The sequence below is a fragment of the Mustela erminea genome, chromosome 9 (genome assembly GCF_009829155.1).
Source record: "Mustela erminea isolate mMusErm1 chromosome 9, mMusErm1.Pri, whole genome shotgun sequence".
Classification (NCBI taxonomy): domain Eukaryota; kingdom Metazoa; phylum Chordata; class Mammalia; order Carnivora; family Mustelidae; genus Mustela; species Mustela erminea.
The window spans coordinates 31278646-31299700 of NC_045622.1; the positions used below are offsets into that span (position 1 = coordinate 31278646).

A 21055-nucleotide genomic window follows, 5' to 3' on the forward strand; every position below is an offset into this window, starting at 1 on the left:
CTTAAATCTTCCATAGGCAGTCAAATTAATCTTTTTAAAATGCAAATATAACATCATTTCTCTGATTAACATATTGCAATGCTTCTCATTACCTTTAGGTTAAAATTCAGATTCCACACAGGGTGTATTAAGTCTTATCTACCTGTCCACAACCTTCACACATGCTATTTTTCCCTTGGGTATCTCCTTTGCTCTCAAGGCCTTCATTCACCCCTTCCTTAGACCTGGAATCTGTTCCCTACCCCCCTTTGCCTAGTATTTCTCCATGACTAATTTAAACATCACTCCCTCAGAGTAGCCTTCCCTCATCTTCCCACCCACTCAATTAGACCTGGTCTATCTTGAGTATGAATGATCTCTTAGCATAATATACTTTAGTTTTATAGCATTCAACATAATTACAGCTTAACTGTGGTTGGTTGTTTAATGTTGGTCACCCAGTGAAAATATAAAATTACTTAAGCCACTGACAGTGCTTTAGACACCTGTGTACTTAATTGGCACTTGTGTACTTATAGAACAAATGAGTTTTAGTGGCAGGAAATACAGGCATATGGAGGTTAAAAAGAGTGGAAGAAAGATACAAAAGCAAGTTCCTGACTCTAATGTCTGGTCCTTTTACTTGTTCAAGTAACCAGGTTGGGTCCAATGGAGTCACTCATGCTGAACCCCTTGCAAGCAAACCAAACCTTAAGTTTCTGTACTTGCTCTCCCAGAAAAAGAAGGCCTTAAGTCAATCAAACACTGCTTGCTTGCTCAGCACAAGTTACCTAACCCAATTCCAAACTTACCTTACCTCCATACAAGGAAAGTAACCCTGCTTTAGCCAATTAGCAAACTCCCCGTACAATTTCCTTGCTCTTGTTCACTTTGGGCTAAAAAATCTCTTGCTACCTGCAGCTCTTCAGAACTACTTTCTATCTGCTAGATTGGGGGCTGCCTGATCCATAAATTGTTGAATAAAGCCAATAAGATCTTTCAACACAATTTAGACTATTGCTCTTAGCGAAAAAGAAATGCAGCTTCTGGACAGAAAAACATAAAACAATTGAGATAAAATGGTTATCTTCAAAAGCTGTTTTCCATGCAGACTATATTCAACCTGAGCAGATAAACTCCAGTATCTGCTGGATAAGCAGGAGCAAAAAACAACCCTGTTAGTGGTCAACAGTCATGTCCACCTCACTGCACCTTAGTTTATACAGTAGATGCTGGAATCAGTCATCTCAACTTTTCCACGTTTATGTATAAACACAAAAGTGCCAGGAGCACTGACTTCAGAGATACCAAAATATTGTAGAATAGGCATAATCACAAATTCAGAATTTGTGAATAATGAGGTTAAACTACATATTCCCGCATCTCAAATTATATAGGCTCTGCAGCATTCATTTCACTGTCTAGTCATTTTGTTGAGATTTAAGCTATCCTAAATCCTTAAAAACAAATAAAAGATCTTTCCCTCCCTATCCACTCACCTTGAAATCAGCCTTCTTTAATTTATGTTGTCCTAAAAGGAATATACTGCTACCATTTTAGCCTCTAAGTTAGTGCACTCCAAGAGGACAAGAGCTATTAACTAGCTTCACCCCCAGGTCCCCAGGGATTAGCACAGTGTAATCCAACAGTCAATAAACAGTAACTAAGTTATAGAATACACAAATCTTTAGCTCTGGTTTGAAATCTTTAGAAATACTAAGAAATTTGTTCTAAATGATTCCCAAGTACATGCAAAAGTTAGGTGTGTGTATGTGCTTGTATAACGTTTAGTTTATTACTATATTGAAAAGAATCATGCTAGACATATCTAAATATATGCATACTTTATTTAATATATGACTCAAATTCTATTTAGGTAACTTACAATAATTCACTTCTATTACTAGGTTTAGTAGGGGGACTATTGATGTAACAAATATTTACTAAACCTCTGCTACAAATAAAGCACTTAATTACTAGTACTATGCAGGAATAGGAATATAAATACAACTTTCTAACCTCGAAGAGCACACAATTTGCTGGAGTTGAAAAGAAAGTTCTCTCTGAAACTTAATAAACTACTTTTTTGTTAAGCAGATCACTAAAGAAAAAAAGGAGTTTCAAGGAATTAATGCAGATCAGTAAGTTGTAACATAAGTTTCGGTTGTTTTTCAGAGCCTGAAATTTAAGAATCTAAGCCTTTCAATTTCAAATTGAATCAAATTACACACTTTAAAACATGGAGCTAACATAATAAAAACCTCTCTCTCAAGTGGCATGTTTTTTAAAGACAGGAACTCCACCTGAAATATGCAACTTTCCCAGCTGTTTCAATCCTTAATTGTGGGTGGTTGCTGTGTGGGTGCAAAAATAGGGTGGTTAAAAAAAATGGAAAACAATAATTCAATTGTCCAACTGAGAGCCATTAAAAACCAAAATATGCTTCCTCTACAGAGTTCAAAAGAAAATGTTATTTGTATAAACAATTTAGGCATTTGGAAATGTTCCACTTTAATAGAAGACTTCCTGATTTATGTAACTACATTTAAGTGGGTTATAATGAGGGTTTCTAAGTGATAGGTTCTCTTCATAGGTTCTCTCATTTTCAGCAAATGAGAAGGTAATTGTTTCCGAGAATCCAGTAAAAATCACAGGTCTCTTTTTTGAAGAGTTCAGTTGCAGTTGGTAATGATATTGTCTCTGGTTTGGAAATTTTTTCCTAAGCAGTGCTCAAGAAGAGTATCATAGCCACACTCCACCTTCAAATATCAGTAATGATCTGTATGGATGAATATTTAATCACAAAGTTCTGAAGAAAATCTTTCCAGAAGCATTTCATAATTCAATATTTTAAAAGTTGAATTTTATTAAAGTTGAAGAAAATAGGTTCTTTTTTTTTTTTAGCTAAAATCATTTATGATCTTTTAAGTACATTTCCAGGGTTTATAAATACACCAGTTATTATTTTTAACCTGAAACACAAGTTACTACCTCAAAGTGCTTTTATACTGTATAGGAACCTCTTCAAAACACACAAAGCAAACCATTTGCCACGTTTTCCACCCTAGACTATATTCTTACTTAATACTTGCAAAACTGGATCACATAGGACCTTTCCACTGGACCTAACAGATGCATTCTCAAAGTGGATGGATTTATTTGGCACATCATTTATATATTGTCCCCATAGTACTTTCCCTAATAAGGAAAATGAAAAAAATTTTCCAGCTACTACTTTGAAAGATTTCTTCTCTTTCACACCCTCTGAATAGGCATCAGCGATCACTGTCGGGCTCCTGTCTATATACCAAGGTGACTCAGGCTCACAGTTACGTCACTTTACTTTGAGAAGTAATCAAACAACAAATATTTGCACCTGGGCAAAGCACTGCTGGCTCAGGAAGAAACAATAAAGCCCCTGTGACTTGAAAAGTCATTATTTTAAATTTGTGTCCTATAGTCTCACTTTTAGAAATGTTCTCCTCAAGAACAATCAGTAGAGTCCAATACAGATAATAGAGTCTGAACATGTCTAGACATGTTCTCCTAAAGAAGAATCAGTAGAGTCCAATACAGATAATAGAGTCTGAGTTACCATCCATTAATCTGTACACATATAATTTGTATGTAGATTTCCACAGAAAATTTTTTTTTAAAGATGTAACATGTCTTTATTCTACAACTATTAAGCACTAACAATTGTTACTGTTATGTCTGCATATCTGCATTCAAAACAGTAAATACATGAACAGGAATATATGAGCTATGTCAGAAATATCTGTGCAACCATTATGAACATATTTTGATCGGAATTACCTAAGTGATGATCTCATTTCCGCACTCAGAGTTAGAAGCCATAACCTTAGTTGACAAGTAGTTGTGTGTTGTCTGTCTCCACCACAGGAATTTTCTGTTTAGGTGTGTCCAAAAGAATGAAGTCCCCACCTAAAATATTTACTAGCAAACTGACTCTCCTTCTCAGTAAATGTTTAATCTCTTGAGTGCAAGGTTCGTGTTGTCCAAAACTTTCCTAAGAGTTACATAGGCCATCATACAACACTGCTAACTAAGCTGTTTATGCACAATTGCAACTGGACTTTCCACTAGTTTCTAAGATAACATAGAATGAACAAGATTTGCCTCATATTAATGACATTTTTATTGGCACTAGCTCAGCCTAACAGTATCTGATTTTTAATACAGACTTCTAAGACTTTGGTTAAAAGTGATTTCAAATTATAGGCACCGAATATAGGAACAAAATAAAGTAAGTGCATGCCACAACCTTGATCTGGACATAAATTCTGAAGTAATACACCAAGATGTAGAGGCTTTTATTATCCTATACACTAATGTGCTAAATTAATCTAGCCAAACAACCTGTCCCATAGGTAGAGTCACAATAGTAACTGTGAGCTTCTATTGTTTGAATGAGCCAGTATAAACAGTGTTTACAAAAAGACACTATTTTATTTTCTGTAGAGATAAACCTTTTATTTCCCACTAGTAAGGTTTTAAGGGTAGGCCCATGACTTTGGAAGTTATCAATTCCCTTGTGTGTACAGGCATGAGAACTGATGCAGTGGGCATTGGTTTTTTTGCATTTACATATGCATTACTTACTGTGTAAATATAGTTAAATGACAGTATATTTTGTATCTGGTCTACCTATATAATTATTTAAGGAGGACTGAATTTTACACCAGTTTGTAATCACTCGGTACCTTCCCTTACCAATTTCTAAGTCCCAAATGTCCAACTACTGAACTTATTCCTAACTCAGTCTTCACTCAGTTCAATCCTTGGAAAAGGGAGGAGTAATGACCTCTGGCCATTTTTGAATGGAATGAAAGGTGCTAAAGGAAGGGCACAGGATGCTGTCCTGCTTAGGACTTCAATTTTGGAAACAAGTGACCTGTTCTCTGAGCCCTAGAAATTCCATACTGGGTTTGCAGACAACTAATTACATTTTGCTTCCTTCCAAGCCAGAAATGTTTCACACTACTAAAAAACAAACAATCCGCACTTGTGCACAAACCTCCCTTGGGCCCTCCTCCTGCCCAAAAGGGTGGGAACAGAAGGGGACAGAAGAATGGGCCTGGCTTACAGGCCAGATACAGGCCTACCTACCTACAAAACTCCGGGAACAGCTTCCACAAATTAAATAATTATAATGATACGACAAAAGAACCTTCTTTTCCTTACATTGCTCTAAATCTATTTTTCACCCTATTCCATTGTAAGCACACTGAAAGCAGACATATCTTACTTATCTTCTAACCACCTTCCCATCCATTCCCACAACTCACATGCAAAAAGACTGCAAACATTTTGATTTTACAAGTTATTTTTCTTTTTCTTTTTTTTTTAAGATTTTATTTATTTATTTGACAGAGAGAGATCACAAGTAGACAGAGAGGCAGGCAGAGAGAGAGAGGAGGAAGCAGGCTCCCCGCTGTGCAGAGAGCCCGATGCGGGCCTTGATCCCAGGACCCTGAGATCATGACCTGAGCTGAAGGCAGCGGCTTAACCCACTGAGCCACCCAGGTGCCCTACAAGTTATTTTTCATTGAAATTGCTTGCTTATAAAAGATGAGTTTTTGTAAGTCATCATTTTTAATGGTTCCATCACAAAACTATTCTGGACCAAGAGTGTTGTGGCTATTACTCAATGCTAAGAGTCACAGCTTTCCCTTCTTCATTCCTCTTTGGTTAAATCAGAGGAATAAATAGGCTGAAACTGGGTTTCAACAAGCTATTTTAAAGAAAGCTAAAACTATGTACCTTCCCATATAGAATTAAAACTGCTGATAAAAGTAAACAAAGAAGACTTGATAGAGGTGGGTAAGGATAGTTCCTTGCACTGCACCCACTCCAGCCGTAAGTCTCAGGGATACATTCCCAGGTCACTGTCCTTGAAACAATAGTTTGCCATATCCTCATAATGTTCCATGTTAGAAATAGCTATTTAAGTCTTCTCTTCATTATGTAGTTATTTCTAAATGTTTAGAATGCACTTGAGGGCTCAGTATAAGGAATAAAAAGTGTTGGATAGTGAAGATAAAGGAAGATAGCTATATTTTTACATTTCAGAAATAATTTTTTACACTAATATTTGTTCTAAATTAGGTTTTCCTAATAAAATTTTAATGTTTGAATCAGATTCCCAGTAACAGGAGCTACATAAGTCTTCTGATTCAAAAGCATCAAGGAGCATTACATCTATCCTTACATAGCATTCATCTTCTGTTCCCCAAGATCTAACTCCTCAAAGCCCTCAAAACACTAGAATTTAATCCAGTATCCATTGCCTAGAATAAACCTTCACCCAATGATCAACACCTTTCAAATCTAATCTGTAAGAGGCACAACATCCATACTAAGATCAAATTCACCACAGTCTAGGAAAATCACCTAACATCCACCTGCAAGGCTGCAGAGCATATATTTAAAAACCCCACCTCTTTAGTTACATGTGACTTTAATAAGGTATTTTAAGTAAATAGTTTAAAGGAAATTAAGAGAAATATGTACCCATATGTTTATTGTACTTTTTAACAAGACCAACCAGAACTGACCTGAATGTTCCATAGAGTTTATTTCTTAAGTTTATGTATCTGAACCAGATGAAATATTTTAAGTCATGAAATTATTAAAAATCAGAATATATATGAAAACCCAGAGTATTTGCCATAAAGAAAACAAATTATATGTATTATTAAATATACATACAAATATATATATAATTTATATATATAATTCTGTCAGAAAAATATACACATAAGTAAAAAAAAATCAAACTTTATAAGGAAAATTATGTCATTTATTCAGCAATTTACCATGAGTCAGGCCCTAGGTCAGGTGATAAAGCTAAAATGGTTTTTAAAAAGAAAAGATAGGGGCCCATGGGTAGCTCAGTTGGTTCAGTGATCAACTATTAATTTTGGCTCAGGTCATGATCACAGGGTCAAAGACAGAGCTCCAGGCTGGGCTCCATGCTGGGCTGTGGAGCCTGCTTAAAATTCTCTTCTCCCTCTGCTGTCCCTCAAACCCCACTCTTGCTCTCTTGCATAATCTCTCTTTAAAAAAAAAAAAAGAAGAAGAAGAAAGAAAGAAAGAAAAGAATTTGGCCTCTGCCTTCTTGGAATTACATTTACATTACTAAGTGAAAATAAATACCCTTATATAAGTATGTGGGGTGTTTTTTTCTAAATAATAACGCTAACATGTTAGTATTCTAATAATATTAACTAAGCTTTTTGGCCAGGTGTGTGTTATAAGCCTATGTTGGGGGTAGATATTTAGGACACAAATATCAAGAAGTGGCACACAAAAATGACAACTATTGTTCCAAGTGCTAGTGGTGCATGGTCACTGAAGGTGCCTTTTCTCATTCATCCTGTAAAGAGAAAGAAGTCATGCTGATGAGGACCATGTGGCAGTCCTTCTCCCTACAGCAGAGGACTGACAGAGGAGGAGTCACTTTTGATTTCAAGAGCCAGCTACCTCTCCATTCCCCTTAGTAACTAACACTCTTAGGAGCAACCAAATAAAGTGACCCCCTGCCACAGCGCCTCTGAAAGGCACCACCTTGACCCTATCGATGTATGCATAATGAAAATCCTAAATGCAGGAAGAACTTGTCTAAGAACTCTGAATTCTGCCAGTGATTTATCCAGAAGGTACTTTTGTGAATGTAGGCAAGCTAAAGCGACACAATGCATCCAACTCAGTCAGCCTATCTTCTCCAGGGGTCTTTCTTCGGTGGTAGTAACACTGCCCTTGCCTTTCACAGCTAGGTTTGGGCTTATTACTTAGGTTCTCAAAAATAAAAATATACTGTTTAAGAATACATCTCTAACTAACAGAAATGGTAGAGGAAGAAGAGAAATGTGATTGCAAAGGGGCATGTCAGAAATTACAAATCCTTACTACTCAAAGTGTGGTCCATGGACCAGCCCTGCCAACATCACCTACAAGTCTGTTAGAAATGCAGAATCACACACTCCACCTGAGATTTTCTGTATCAGAATCTGCATTTCGTAAGATCTCCAGCTGCTTCATAAATACATTAAACCTTGAGAGTCACTGTTCTAAATACCTGTAATATTCTATTTCATATTATACTTTAAAATATACATATTCTATGCAGTCTTCTAATTATGTGATATGTCTCTAATTTAGCCTACAAATGGACCCACTGTCCACAAACTGTTAACTAGTAATTGTTAAAATGTGGGGAAAAGGAATGCTTCATGAATCTGATCCTCAAACAGTAACAATTCAGATACAGATAAAACTTCAGGGATCACATAACCCAACCCTCTTCACTTTATGGGAAATAAAACCATCTGAATCAGGAAGGGGAATGCCCCCCAAGGTCAGATTGCTGAATAATGAAGGCAAAGTTGGATTAGGACTCAAGTCTCCTGATCCTCAGTAATATTTTATATCCTATAATAACACTGGCTTAAAACATCATGACTGAATTTTTCCTTTATAAACAAATACTCATGTTACAAGAGAAATCAGTATTAAATTTTTTAAAAAGTAAAATAATTCTTAAAACCAGTACCTTGAATATTTAATAGTAGATGCCCAATATGTATTTGAATGAATGATTCACTTTGAGGCAGAGACAAACATCGCTATCCACCTCTTCTTAAAGAGCTGAGGTAAATTATAGAATAATTAATAAGTAATTTCCTTATGGAAAAAAAACATTTCAAGTTTTAGACAATTTATAATACTCTTCTCTACAACAACCAAAAATTGCCCTTACACTTTCATCAAAATGAGAATATTTTACATGTTTAGTATTTTGGTATGTGAATCTGTTTGACTTCAATGAAATCAATATCTGAAGTAGGACTTTTAAAATTATGTAGAATATTAAAGAACAGTAGTACTCACCGATACTAATTTCATCATCTGTTTCAGCATCACCAATACATTCAAATTGGAAATCTTGCAGTGACTGGGAAAATTTCTGTACTGCCATAGACAGATCTGTAATTAAAAGTTCAAAAAAATCATAAGTTGAAGTACCATGGAATATGAGATTTTTCATTTCCATTCTAATTTCCATTGTAATACCATACTTACCAGAAGCTTTTAACTACTAGCTTGACAAATTTAAGCATATTTTAAAGAGACAAATAAAGAAATATTTTAGGAACTGGTTCTGCTCTGCTCCCAGGGAATTTGCCCCTTTAAGAAAGTTTTGGTGCCAGTTTTGTATTATCTGGAAACCAATTCCCAAAGCCTTTATTGAATAACTGCCATTCAGTCCCCATAAATGGAGTATTTATGAAAAAAAGAAAGAAAGAAAAAAAAAAGGGAAGAAAGAAAGAAAGAAAGAAAGGAAGGAAGGAAAGAATGCCACTAAGGTTGCTGCTGGAGTAGGGAAAAAGGGAGGGGAAAGCAGCCATTCTTTGATTAGAAAGGGTCCCCAATGTACAGACTACAGAGCAGGTAAGGAATGTGTTTTGATCTCCTAAGGCCACCTACAAGGCTGTTTACATATAACCTTGTGAATTATAGGGGATCCCAAGCTAAATATTCTTCAATCCTGGCATCAGTCTGAACAAAATCCAGAGTCTGACTAAATTCAGAAGAATTCTTTATTCCTGGAGAGAATAAAGAAAAGCCCAGAATAATGAGAAGTAAATCCCTGGGATGCAGCCTAACAGAGTGATTAAGAATGCACTCTGGAGCCAGGCTGCCTGGGTGGAAATCCAAGTCCCATCAAGTTCTTGCTATGTGACCTCCTGCAAATTATTTAACTCCTCTTTAAATTATTTAACCCTTTGTATCCTCTTCTGCAAAGAGTACATAACAACTGCATAACCACCTCACACAATTGTTTTAAGGATTGAGTAAATTAATACTTGCAAGGGATTTAGAACCAAGTCTGACACTTAATAAACACTGTATAACTTTTTTTAAGTAAAATTATAAATCAATCTGACAATGCAGCATAACAGAGGCTTTAAACATGCTACCTCTCATAACTACTCTGATCATCCATACCAACCTTTCCACACAAGTCTGTGTCAGTAGCAAAACATATTTTTCTAGAATTCACTCTATAATTTCAGTTAGTGGTATCTCACATGGGTTTAAGTCCAATGCCTGAACTCTTGCATTTAATTTAAGCAATAGAACCCACGGAGACGCTCTCCTCAACAATGTTTAGCCAGACTCCTCTGGACCTTACCTTGACTAGGCCTCTACCTTGGCTCCCAGTCCTCACTGGCCCTACATACTTCAGTTTTTGCAAGATTCTTGCCAAGTCATTTTTTTTCCCCCAAGTCATTTTAGAGAGAATTCTCCACTTAGGGATATGAGACCAAAAATCTTCATCCCCTACCCTTGTCCTTGTCCTACCTTCACCAAGAATCCTCCTTCCTTTGATGTCTCCTACTAGTAATTTTCCATTCCAATCCAACATCTCCCTAAACAGCCCCCAAACATGCTCCTTGATTATAAATCCCGACTTGTTCTTGTTGCATTCACGGTTGAGTATGACCTCTCTCCCCAGTTGTTATAATCTCAACAGCTTTAGCAGTCTTGAATAAAGTCCTCCTTAACATTTTTACTGGTGTCAGAATACTTTTTTCTTTAAGAGAACAGTTTGGCCCCAGGCCTAGATATGAGCCCAGGACTTACTGTGGTAACCCACCATTCATGAAACCCTACACACCTAACAAAGTACTAATGGTGAATGAATAGGTCTTCAAACATTAACGTCATTTTTTTGTGCCATTGTTACCCAAAGAACTCACCAACACCCTGAACAAAGACAATTCTTGAAGGTGAAAGGACTCAAGCTTCAGAGAGGCTTTTTTTTTTTTTAAATCAAAATACACACACAAAAGAGATTTTTTTTTTTGAATAAACAAATTATTCTCTGGAAGATGATGCTACTCAGAGATTACACCTCTTCCCACAAGGGAGCTAAAACTTTGGGCCAGTGCATATTCTGTTTGAGAAGTACTTTCAATTTAAGAGCTTTAGAAAGTTCTATCACCGTAAGAATGGCCTTCCCTTGGGCTTTCAGGAAGAAAGATAAAGAGAGCCTTCTTAATGAATTATTAGTCAATTAGAAAACAAAGGCTTCATTAGGACTAGACCTCACCATTTACCTCTGAGCCATTGGACAATCACTCATCCTCCCCAAAAACTATTTTTCTTATCTAGACAAGAGAGAATTAATACTGATCTCACAGAGTTGTTCTAAAGATTAAACAAAGTATGTGCCTGGTACATACGAGGCAACTCAATATGTGGCGTCAGTTATTATCATTCAAGTCCAACTTACAAAGGTGGGAAAGTTGACTGGCCTTCCAGACAGACGGGCACTGTGCAAAAGGATGCATTTATCTGACAGTGCGCATGTAGAGAAATCTGGCTATGGGAAAAGAAATCATAACACCTATATCAAATGTTATGAGAAGACAAAGAAAGTAGACTCCTGGGATAATTTTAAGTCAAGTTGTACGTGGGTACTCTCCCTGAGACAGGAATCACATTCCCTTTAATGTCCCACTATTTTTTTATGTACAATACAAATGCTTATGGTAAAATGGGTTGAAGGCACAGATGCAATTCCTACAGCAGAGCTGAGATGGAGAAAGTGTATACGGATGAACCAGGATGCTTAGGGATTTTCTAAGAGATTCTTCCTTCTCTCCTCTCCTCACTACTAGTTCCCGAGTTTCCTCTCAAATAAACACAATGAGCTATCTGGAAGCTTTGTCCTAGGGAACTCGAACACAATATCCCCTAATCGACCATTTCTTCCTAAATACTGGTTTCCCATGGCCTTGCTCCTTGACAAAGAAAGGTAAGCTGCTTTGTCCTTTCACAGACATCACACTGGATGCACTATAATTCCTGTTCCCAAACAAGAACACAGAAGCCTACTTTATAAGCTATTCTTGTCAATATAGCCAAGTGACTGAGAGTGTAAGTTCTAATAGCAGAGCCTAATACCGGGGCTAACTTCCTGCCTCTACCAATAAGTGCCATAACTGTGGGCAAGTTCCTTAACTTCTTTGTACCTTAGTATCCTCATCTGTTAAGTGGAACAGAAACTGTCTCTCAGGGTTACTGTGAGAAGAAAATGAGTTAAATCAGATGAAGAACTTAGAACAGTGTCTGGCACACAGTTAAGCATTTACAAGTGTTAGCTATTTCCATGTTAAACATCTTAGAAAAGGCAAAAAAAAAAAATTATTTTTCAGGAATGAAGGTGGCAGAAGGTTAGACCTAATGCAGGTTAGACCTTAGATAACCTTGGAAAATGCCCAAGAAAATCATCTGTTGATAGCAGTTTCCAATTCTCTCTTGATGCACTGCAATCAGGCCATGACAAAGACAACCTGATTATTCAGTATTTCTGTGTAAGAGATAGGTGTCTATTTCAATCCTGGAATGAAGAAAGTACTATCTCTCCCTAATCCTTTTGGAAGCATAATAAGACAGGATTACATTTTAAAAACTTGGTTCTCAAGTAATTCAGATGATAATTCCAAAAATAATGAAAAATTTGAAATATGACTTATTTTCAACTTCAAGTGTCTGGGTTCTTGACTTTCCTTTTATTTGTTCTCATTTTCTAAAAAACCAAAGTAATAAACAGGTCAAAAATATTATCAAAGTGAAGAACTTACGATATCTTCTGCCAATAATATTGATCAACCTTCAAAATGAGGAATTCAGCTCACTCTCTTTATCTTGGCTTCATCCCCTCTAAACTAGAAAGCACAACAACTTTAACTGACTTGAAATCACATGAAACACTATTTCCTAACTGTCTAAAGCTTCTGAACAATAGCCAGATGCACGGTGCCGAAGTACTGATTCTAAAACCTTTAAAATAGGGGCGCCTGGGTGGCTCAGTGGGTTAAAGCCTCTGCCTTCGGCTCAGGTCATGATCTGAGGGTCCTGGGATTGAGCCCCATATTGGGCTCTCTGCTCAACGGGGAGCATGCTTCCCCCCCTCTCTCTGCCTGCTCCTCTGCCTACTTGTGATCTCTCTCTCTCTCTATGTCAAAAAAATAAAGATTTTTTAAAAACCTTTAAAATAAAATTGATTCACATCTGACTCTATAGAATTTAAAACCTAATTTTAAAAATTCTATTGTTGAATTTTAAAGTATCAAAATGTATAATGATAAGAATCTACATTTTCTCTTAAGTACAAAAAGAAAGATCAAGCACACAAACTATGACAAGCATAGAGTTTTAGTTTAGGCAAGGGTTTCTCTTTCTCCTATTTCTACCCAACTGTTACAACTGGAAAACAAACAAGGAAAAGATCCCAGTCAGAACCATCTGGCCACAATCTAAGGTGAACGTAGAGGAATAACATTTACCAGCAACCAAGGTTGTATACAGTAAAGATGCCACAAGTACCATCCACACCACATCTTTTCCATTTGCCTAACCTACAAGTTAAGCAAGGATGTCCTCACATATATTTACATTTAGTTGAAAGAAATTACACTGAGCTTTAATTAGTCAACAATGTTTTTATATCAAAGAGTTAACCTGTAGCACCCATAATTAGATGATGCTAATGAAACACTAAAACTTCATTTCATTAGAGAAATAAAACACACTTAGTAAATAATTATAACTCCTCTTATACATTAAGAGCTACCTTTTACTTTAGAAGTGTTAATGGAATTATTTTTATAATGTTACCTACAGAAGTGAGCTATATTTATGTCAAAGCAAGTACAACCAGCCAGTCCACTGGTACAAGTCAGTTCTTCCTGAAACCCAGTTGCTCTGAGACTAGATTTAAGACTTAAAGGAGCAATATACCCCAGATGTATGGGTTGTAAAATTATCTTTACACTACCATGGAGAAGGCAGATAGTACAAAGCAATGAGAATACAAAGGTAAAAACAAGATATACCCTTTCCTCAAAAAGGGCACAGTCCAGTAGGAGCATCAGGAATGTAAATAAATCCTACCACAGGTCAAATGATAAAGTCTCTTACAGAAGTTAACAACATCATCACTACAGGTACAACTTACTATGTACCTGATACTTTTCTAAGCACTTAATGTAAATTAAACCATTAATTCTCACAATAGTCGCAAAAATCAGGTATCATCACTCTCATTTTACAGATGAAGAAACCAAGGCACATGCAGGTTAAGTGGCTTCCCCAAGTTTGTACAAGCTGGTAAACAACAGAGCCAGATTTTCAACCCAGAATCTTCACTTAACCACATTGCCACATTGCTCTGCACATAAAGGCTTGAGTGCATGGGGGAAGGCTTCTCAGAATAATCAGTGAAAACAGGACTTAAAAGACATGACAACACACCAATCATGGCCAAGTTAACAAAATGTACAGAATCTTCTAAAAGGCATTTCTACCTACATATCCAGCCTCACCTATCAAGATTCATACCACATTGGGGTACTGATTTATATTAGACACAAACATCCAGTCTCTTGTACCTATGTTTATATTATTATTCCACCTTCTAGAGATAACACTTTTCTCCATGGTCTCTTTCAATATATCTCTGAAGCCTCCATTTCCTTCAAAAAACCCTTCCTGATTCCTTCCCATTTGGCATTATCTCCTCTTTTACACTTTCCACTGTACGTTGTGACTCACTTGCTGTGCTTTCTCTAGTTTACCGTTTACCCTGTTATCAATAAACCTCGTCTATCTACCCTATTCTAATTGTGTAATAAAGGGAGGAAGTTTTACCATCTGTGAATACTATCTGAGTATTCAACACCATTTCTTACATACAAAAGCTCAATTTTTGAAAGCATAAATTTCTGTAAGGTGAGTAAATACTCCAACTTTCCAGATGCCTTTCATCTTCCTTTCTTCCCACTCTCACAATCCCCTAATGTCGCTTTTCAACCACTAGTAAAACATGGGTTGTCAATTTTCCAGAAATGGTAATAAATAAAAAATGTTTTACTATTGACAAGAAGATCTGATGTACATTCATAATAATGATAGCAATAGTGTTGATAACTTTACTATTTTGAAGTTCTTAAATATTTTTTTCTTAATTCTCACACAAAGCTATGAGGGCTGATGCTCTAAAAATTTAAGTAATAACATAATCTGCCCAAAGTCTAATAGTTGGATACAAATCTGGACAGGTCTTCTGCTCCCCAAATTTGGGATTCTTTCTGCTGCATCCCACAGCTGATTCCCAATGACTAACAAGAATTAAAATCAGGGAGTATGTGCCCTTTAACAACATCTCACTAACCCATTACCTGATATATAAATTCTAAGATAGTAGGATACCATGTATTGAACTCTATATTAGAGATAGCTATGTTTATTAGCATGGAATAAACTAGCAGCAAACATACATTAGATGGTCATTATGAAACACCATGCTAGACTAGAAACCAAAGGAAATTCACATCATTCCCATACTTTCTAATGTTACAAGATAACTGAGTAATATTCTAGGTGTTAAGCTTCTTGAAGGTTGGTATATATTCTTCATCTCATTTTGCCCTTAATACCCAATAGAAAGCAGACACAAAAGAGACCAGAGGGACCAGAAAGAAGTATACACCAATCTGTTCATATAAGAATCCACTGCAGGGGTGCCTGCGTAGCTCAGCTGGTTAAGCATCAGACTCTTGATTTTGGCTCAGGTCATGATCTCAGGGTTGTGAGATTGAGTCCCGTGTTGGGCTCCACACTAGGCATGGAGCTTGCTTAAGATTCTCTCTCTTTTTCCTTCCCCATCTGCCCCTCTCCCATTCCCAGTCTCTTAAAAAAAAAAAAAAATCCCCTATAGATCAATTGCAGAAAAGCTTATGGTACTGGGAACAAACAGGAGTATAACTGGAAGCCTTTATTTCCTAAAAATCATCCTGAACATTACACAGAGAATGTGTTCAAAGAATTATCAAATAAGCCTGGGTTTTTAATACCTGCAGTTATGTTTTTAGTGTCTTTCAAAGAACTGCAAATATCAGACTGCTCGATGGAGAAAAGTCAAAGGAAAAGAATACTAGGTGTGGGAAAGTATTTAAAAAGACAATGAGACCTTGTCAATAAAAATCATTTCTATGGCTCTTATTTGAAAAAGTTTTAAAGTGCCCACTTTGTTATTTTCCAGTTTACACATAAATGGGTAGAAAATACTGGTTGTCCAGTATTAACAATTAAAGTCTTCATAAAGAAGGCTCAGGACAAAGCTTAGTAATTGTAATCACTCAATACATGTATGTTGAGCTAAAGTGAAATTGAGTGACTTGCAGTAAAGGGATCAAGGATCTTCCCTTGTGGGCCTTGAGAAGTGCTGCCACAGAGCAATAGCCACATTCCCAGGAGGTCACTGGAAACAGAAATCACCAAAGGGCAATGGGGCACTAATGTTGTTCTTCACCCCTCTGGAAACACAAGAAGAGCAGACTACTCTAGGCCACTAAATTTACCTGCTGTGTTTAAGGATGGAACAGCATTGTTTTGGCACTGTCAAGTTGGCCCAGCTTTAAATGGCCTCATTTATTTCTATACCAGATGCGTATTCAGGGTATTACCTCTGCATCCTGTTTTGGACATGTGCACCCTTGTGGCAGGCAGTGTAAGTCAAAGCATCTGTTTTCAGTGATAAGCTAAAGTCGTTATGTGACGAACATGCTCAGATCTGGGAAGAGGTCCTTCATTAGAATCAATCATCCTTTCGTGTCATGAATTAGGTGTGGACAAGAGTCTAACAGACATAGTCACCAATCCAGGGACCTCCACCTACTGCAATATGTCTTAGAGCAAGCACTTACCTCTCCGAACTTCAAGTTCCATATGTACAAAAGAAAGATAGTAAACCCTTGCAAGACTGTCATGAATATTACATGAAACTGGCTTAGCACAGTATCTGGTACAGAACAGAACAAACTTGAAATACTGGTTCTCAACAAATGTTAACTATTAAACCACTATTTATTAAGAGGGCAAATGCAGAATACAAAATATTTTCATTGTAAGCACAACATATTTAGTCTATGAATTAAATTACTATCTTCAAGACAGCTTCAGTGAAAATAAATAGTGGTGCTGGCCTCTAAGACAAAACGCTTTGTAATTTCATAAATGATATGTGTCCGGCAAGTAGTTTCAGAAGATTCCAACCCAAAAACAAACAGGAACCAACAGTTGGCCAGATTTTATCCATAATGCTGCAAATTCCACAAAAATTAAAAACGAAAACCCACAAAGACTTCACTGATGCTAGAAGTGAAGTTAAAAATAGAAAGTTCAAAGAATGAAATAAACCACCCATCTTTCTACCCTGGGGAATAAAAACTTGAAAAAGGAGGGATAAGGAAACAATAGCACACTGCAGCTTCTCAGGATTCTCTCCCTTCCTCAGTTCCCTTCCTCTGCTGCCTTGGAGTTTTCTCTTCCTCACACTCTCCTTCAGGAAGTTTTGTCTTAAGGCATCTTGTCTACCTCAATACTTGTTCTCTTTAAAAAAGTGCTCTATATTTACATGCAGGCAAGTCCTACATGGTGATTTTAAGTCCGAATGCTGGACTTTCAAGCAAAATTGAGTAAAATACCTCTCTTGCCTTTTTTTAAGTTAAGTAAAAAAAAAACATGGAATTACCCAACATGGGAACTTTGCAGCTTTCCTAAGCTTCCCAGCAACACAGGATGGGCTGGCACATTTTTGTGGGCTTCCTGGTCTACTTTCCCACCCACAACCTCTCCCTAGTCCAATCACTCATTTTATACTACTTGCCAGGCATCTACAACTTACAGTCTTATCAACAGATTGAGCAACGGGAAGTGTTTTATTATTCTCCCCTCACCTCCAGCCCACTTTTCTTTTGGCTACCTTAAGTATCTTATCTATCCAAGATAGTGACTAGGGAGGAGAATCTGCTATTACTTTAACTTTCATGCCATGTAGCAGCCTCTTTTTTTTTTTTTTAAAGATTTTATTTATTTGACAGACAGAGATCACAAGTAGGCAGAGAGGCAGACAGAGAGAGAGAGAGAGAGGAGGAAGCAGACTCCCCACTGAGCAGAGAACCTGATGTGGGGCTCAATCCCAGGACCCTGGAATCACCACCCGAGCTGAAGGCAGAGGCTTTAACCCACTGAGCCACCCAGGCGCCCCCACGTAGCAACCTCTTACTAACTCTTAAAGCTTGCTTTTTCCATCAGCTCCTTCTTGGTATCATATACCAAATACATTTTGTGGTTAAATCATGATGGGACTGGGTAAAATTTCCTTCTTAAAGCACCACACTAAATTGTTACCTACTAAGCAATTCAAGCATATCATTTTTCGTGTAGGTTTTTCAGAGCATCTTTTTTTCTCAAACTTCTCTGCCTCCTCTTTATGCCTGCCAAATGACTCTGAACTTGAACTCTCTCAACATGGATGAAGTCAGTCCCCGTGCTAAAGAAAAATCCCTTTGCTTTCTGTTAAGACCTTCAAATGTCTTCAAATAAAGAAGTACTCACAGCTCCACTGTGAGGCTTCATCACACCTCTATAGCAGTTGGCTATACTTGAGAACACAGCATGTAGCTTCTTCCAGACCTTCTGAAGCACCTTTAAAACCTGCCTTTCTAAATTAATCTAAAATCCACCTGAAATAATCCAACCAGAGCAACACATCTGCCAGCTTACTGATACCAAATACTGACATACCTATCATACACGGTAGTATGTTAAGACTTCACAAAGCTTCCCGGTGCTGTAACTTTTATTAGAAAACTGGGAAAATGTAAGTTAAATAGTTTTATCCTGTTTCACATTTTTAAAAAAGCACATACTGTGCTTTTTACACAAGAATCACGTAAGAATTATGCAAGAATCAAAGGATTTAACTTATACCATTTTACTTCCATCAAAGCAAGCCAGTTTGGGCCATGTCCTCAGACTGAGGGTATGCTTTCCCCTCCTCTAATAGAAAACTTTGAGAAGTACTACATTACTATAATATACCCCCTTTTTGATGTCTATTGACATACCACACAATTTTGCATTCTGTCATTATACATATTTGTGTCTAACTCCCATAACCCTCACCAAATGGTAAGCCTGTAGAGGGCAGAGAACCTCTCTAATCCTTACTGCATCCAGCAGAGGAAGCTGACAATAAACCAACAGAATGCAGGAATTCAGATTATTTAGGAAAGGTAAACTTATCCAGAACCGGCAAAAATTAATTCCAAATAAGAAATGACTTAATTACAGCCTTGCCTCTAGCTATAAAAGGTGTTAAAAGGAATGGAGAAAAACCAGAGTCCCAGCAAAGCAACATACCTAATGATCTGGACATGAAATCAAGTACATGAAATCTAAGGCGCCACAGAGAATAGCTAGAAATTTCTTTCATTTAAGATCTTTAGCCAAGCTGGGCAAAAAGCAAAGCAGTGGAAACTGACAAAAGCAGCCCAGATCTTAGGTGCTAACCTAAAATCTCACCATTGCCTTAGAAGAAATCTGACTCTTAAAAAATTATTCTGGTAGTCTAATCAAGGTTGATGAGGAGAACATTCAGTCAAAAAAAAAAAAAAAAAATTAAGAGTTCCACAAACTTAAATCATTAGAGAGAAAGCTAGTGTAGATTTTTATCTCCTATATCGTCTTCTAATACAAAGAAGTTCCATTAAAAAATTAAGAACAAGGATTCTGATGTCAGGAAGCCTCCTAGTTAAACTTTCAGGTTTGCTTTGTGGAATGGTTACTTAAACTCTTCAAGTTTCAATTTACTTATCTGTGACATGAGTTTAATAATATACTCATTTCATTGTTATAGTAACCAAATGAAATCATGCATGTAAATGTCTCAGCATAGCACACAGTAGGAGCTTGATAATAGTAGGTATAATTATGATAGGTAATTTTTAAGGAGGAAACAACTGACTAGAATATTATGTTACAGTTGGCTCTTGATTACTAAACCTACATTAAGCTCACCTCTCGGGATTTAAGATAACTCACTATTATATGTTGGCAGCAAGTTTAATGTAGCTAAAGTACCTGCTGACCCAAGGAAACACTAAATGATAGCAAACATCATTATAGTCAAATTGTTTCTATCCGAAAAGGCAAATTTACCATTTACCTAAGTGCATATTCCCACCAGCTGCTTAACACCATATACATTAATAAAAGTTATAAAAACACTCATATTCCCTCAATGACAGATTATTAAAACTTCAAAGTACTGTCTCAATAGTTAATAGATTCCTGCACATTTCAGCATTCTTTAAAAAAAAATTCCTGGACTGAATAATGAAATCTTTTTAACCAAGCAAGAAACAAACTAATGTAGAGAACCTTCAAGAATTTTCTAAGGAAAGTGAAATGGAATGACAAGTTCAGAAAGTGTGCATAGCTTAAATGGCTGGCTATGTTTGTTACAGCGTATTTGGGTTTTTCACTACTGTGTTTTTATTGATTTTCTTTGGCCAAACAAAAGTGTACAATATTGTGTAATATCATGGCTATACATGAACGATATGGTTATGGGAAAAGAATTTTTTCATATGACTAACATCCTCTTAAAGATTGGAAATACTTGATTACAAATAGTAATTGAAAGGCAAATACATAAGCCTCTGTCTTATACAAGATGTGGAAATATGCCAGCATCATGCCTGGTTGTTCCAAAAAGAAACAGAAAAGAACAACTCTGTAAAACAGGGTGGAGTTCGGGGTGCCACAGAATTAAAGGCACAAAGATCATTATTCTCCATGCACACAATGTTTTTGTAAGTTGCTTTCAATAGACTTGTTATCCTACATATTTACAGACCATTTTTCTGCTGTCCTACCTCATTTTGAAACACTAAGTTATTTTTTTTTCAGACTATTTCAAGAAAACTATATTTTAACATTGTAGATCCCATCATATACCTTTATAGCCAATCCCCCACTTACCCTTCTTTAAGGTATCACAAGAGACAATTTTGATGGGACACACTATTTTATTATTGCTTTGTTCTAAATTCCAAGTATTCTGCTCTTAATAAATTTATTAACTACAGCCATTCACTACCTTCAATACATATGATGAGATTTTTCAAATCGT

The 21055-nt window shown here is 36.6% G+C and overlaps 1 protein-coding gene across 3 annotated transcripts in view; it reads right to left on the bottom strand.

Moving 5' to 3' along the window:
• Positions 1-21055, bottom strand: part of ARHGAP42 (Rho GTPase activating protein 42) — a 293252-nt gene that overhangs the window by 213445 nt on the left and 58752 nt on the right. For all 3 annotated transcript variants that reach the window (XR_004289597.1, XR_004289598.1, XM_032360563.1), the window contains exon 2: positions 8893-8988. Coding sequence is in view for 1 of the 3 variants with exons in the window: in XM_032360563.1 (XP_032216454.1) it covers positions 8893-8988 (96 nt within the window). In the remaining 2 variants the exon portion in view is untranslated. The remainder of the gene's footprint in view (positions 1-8892; positions 8989-21055) is intronic.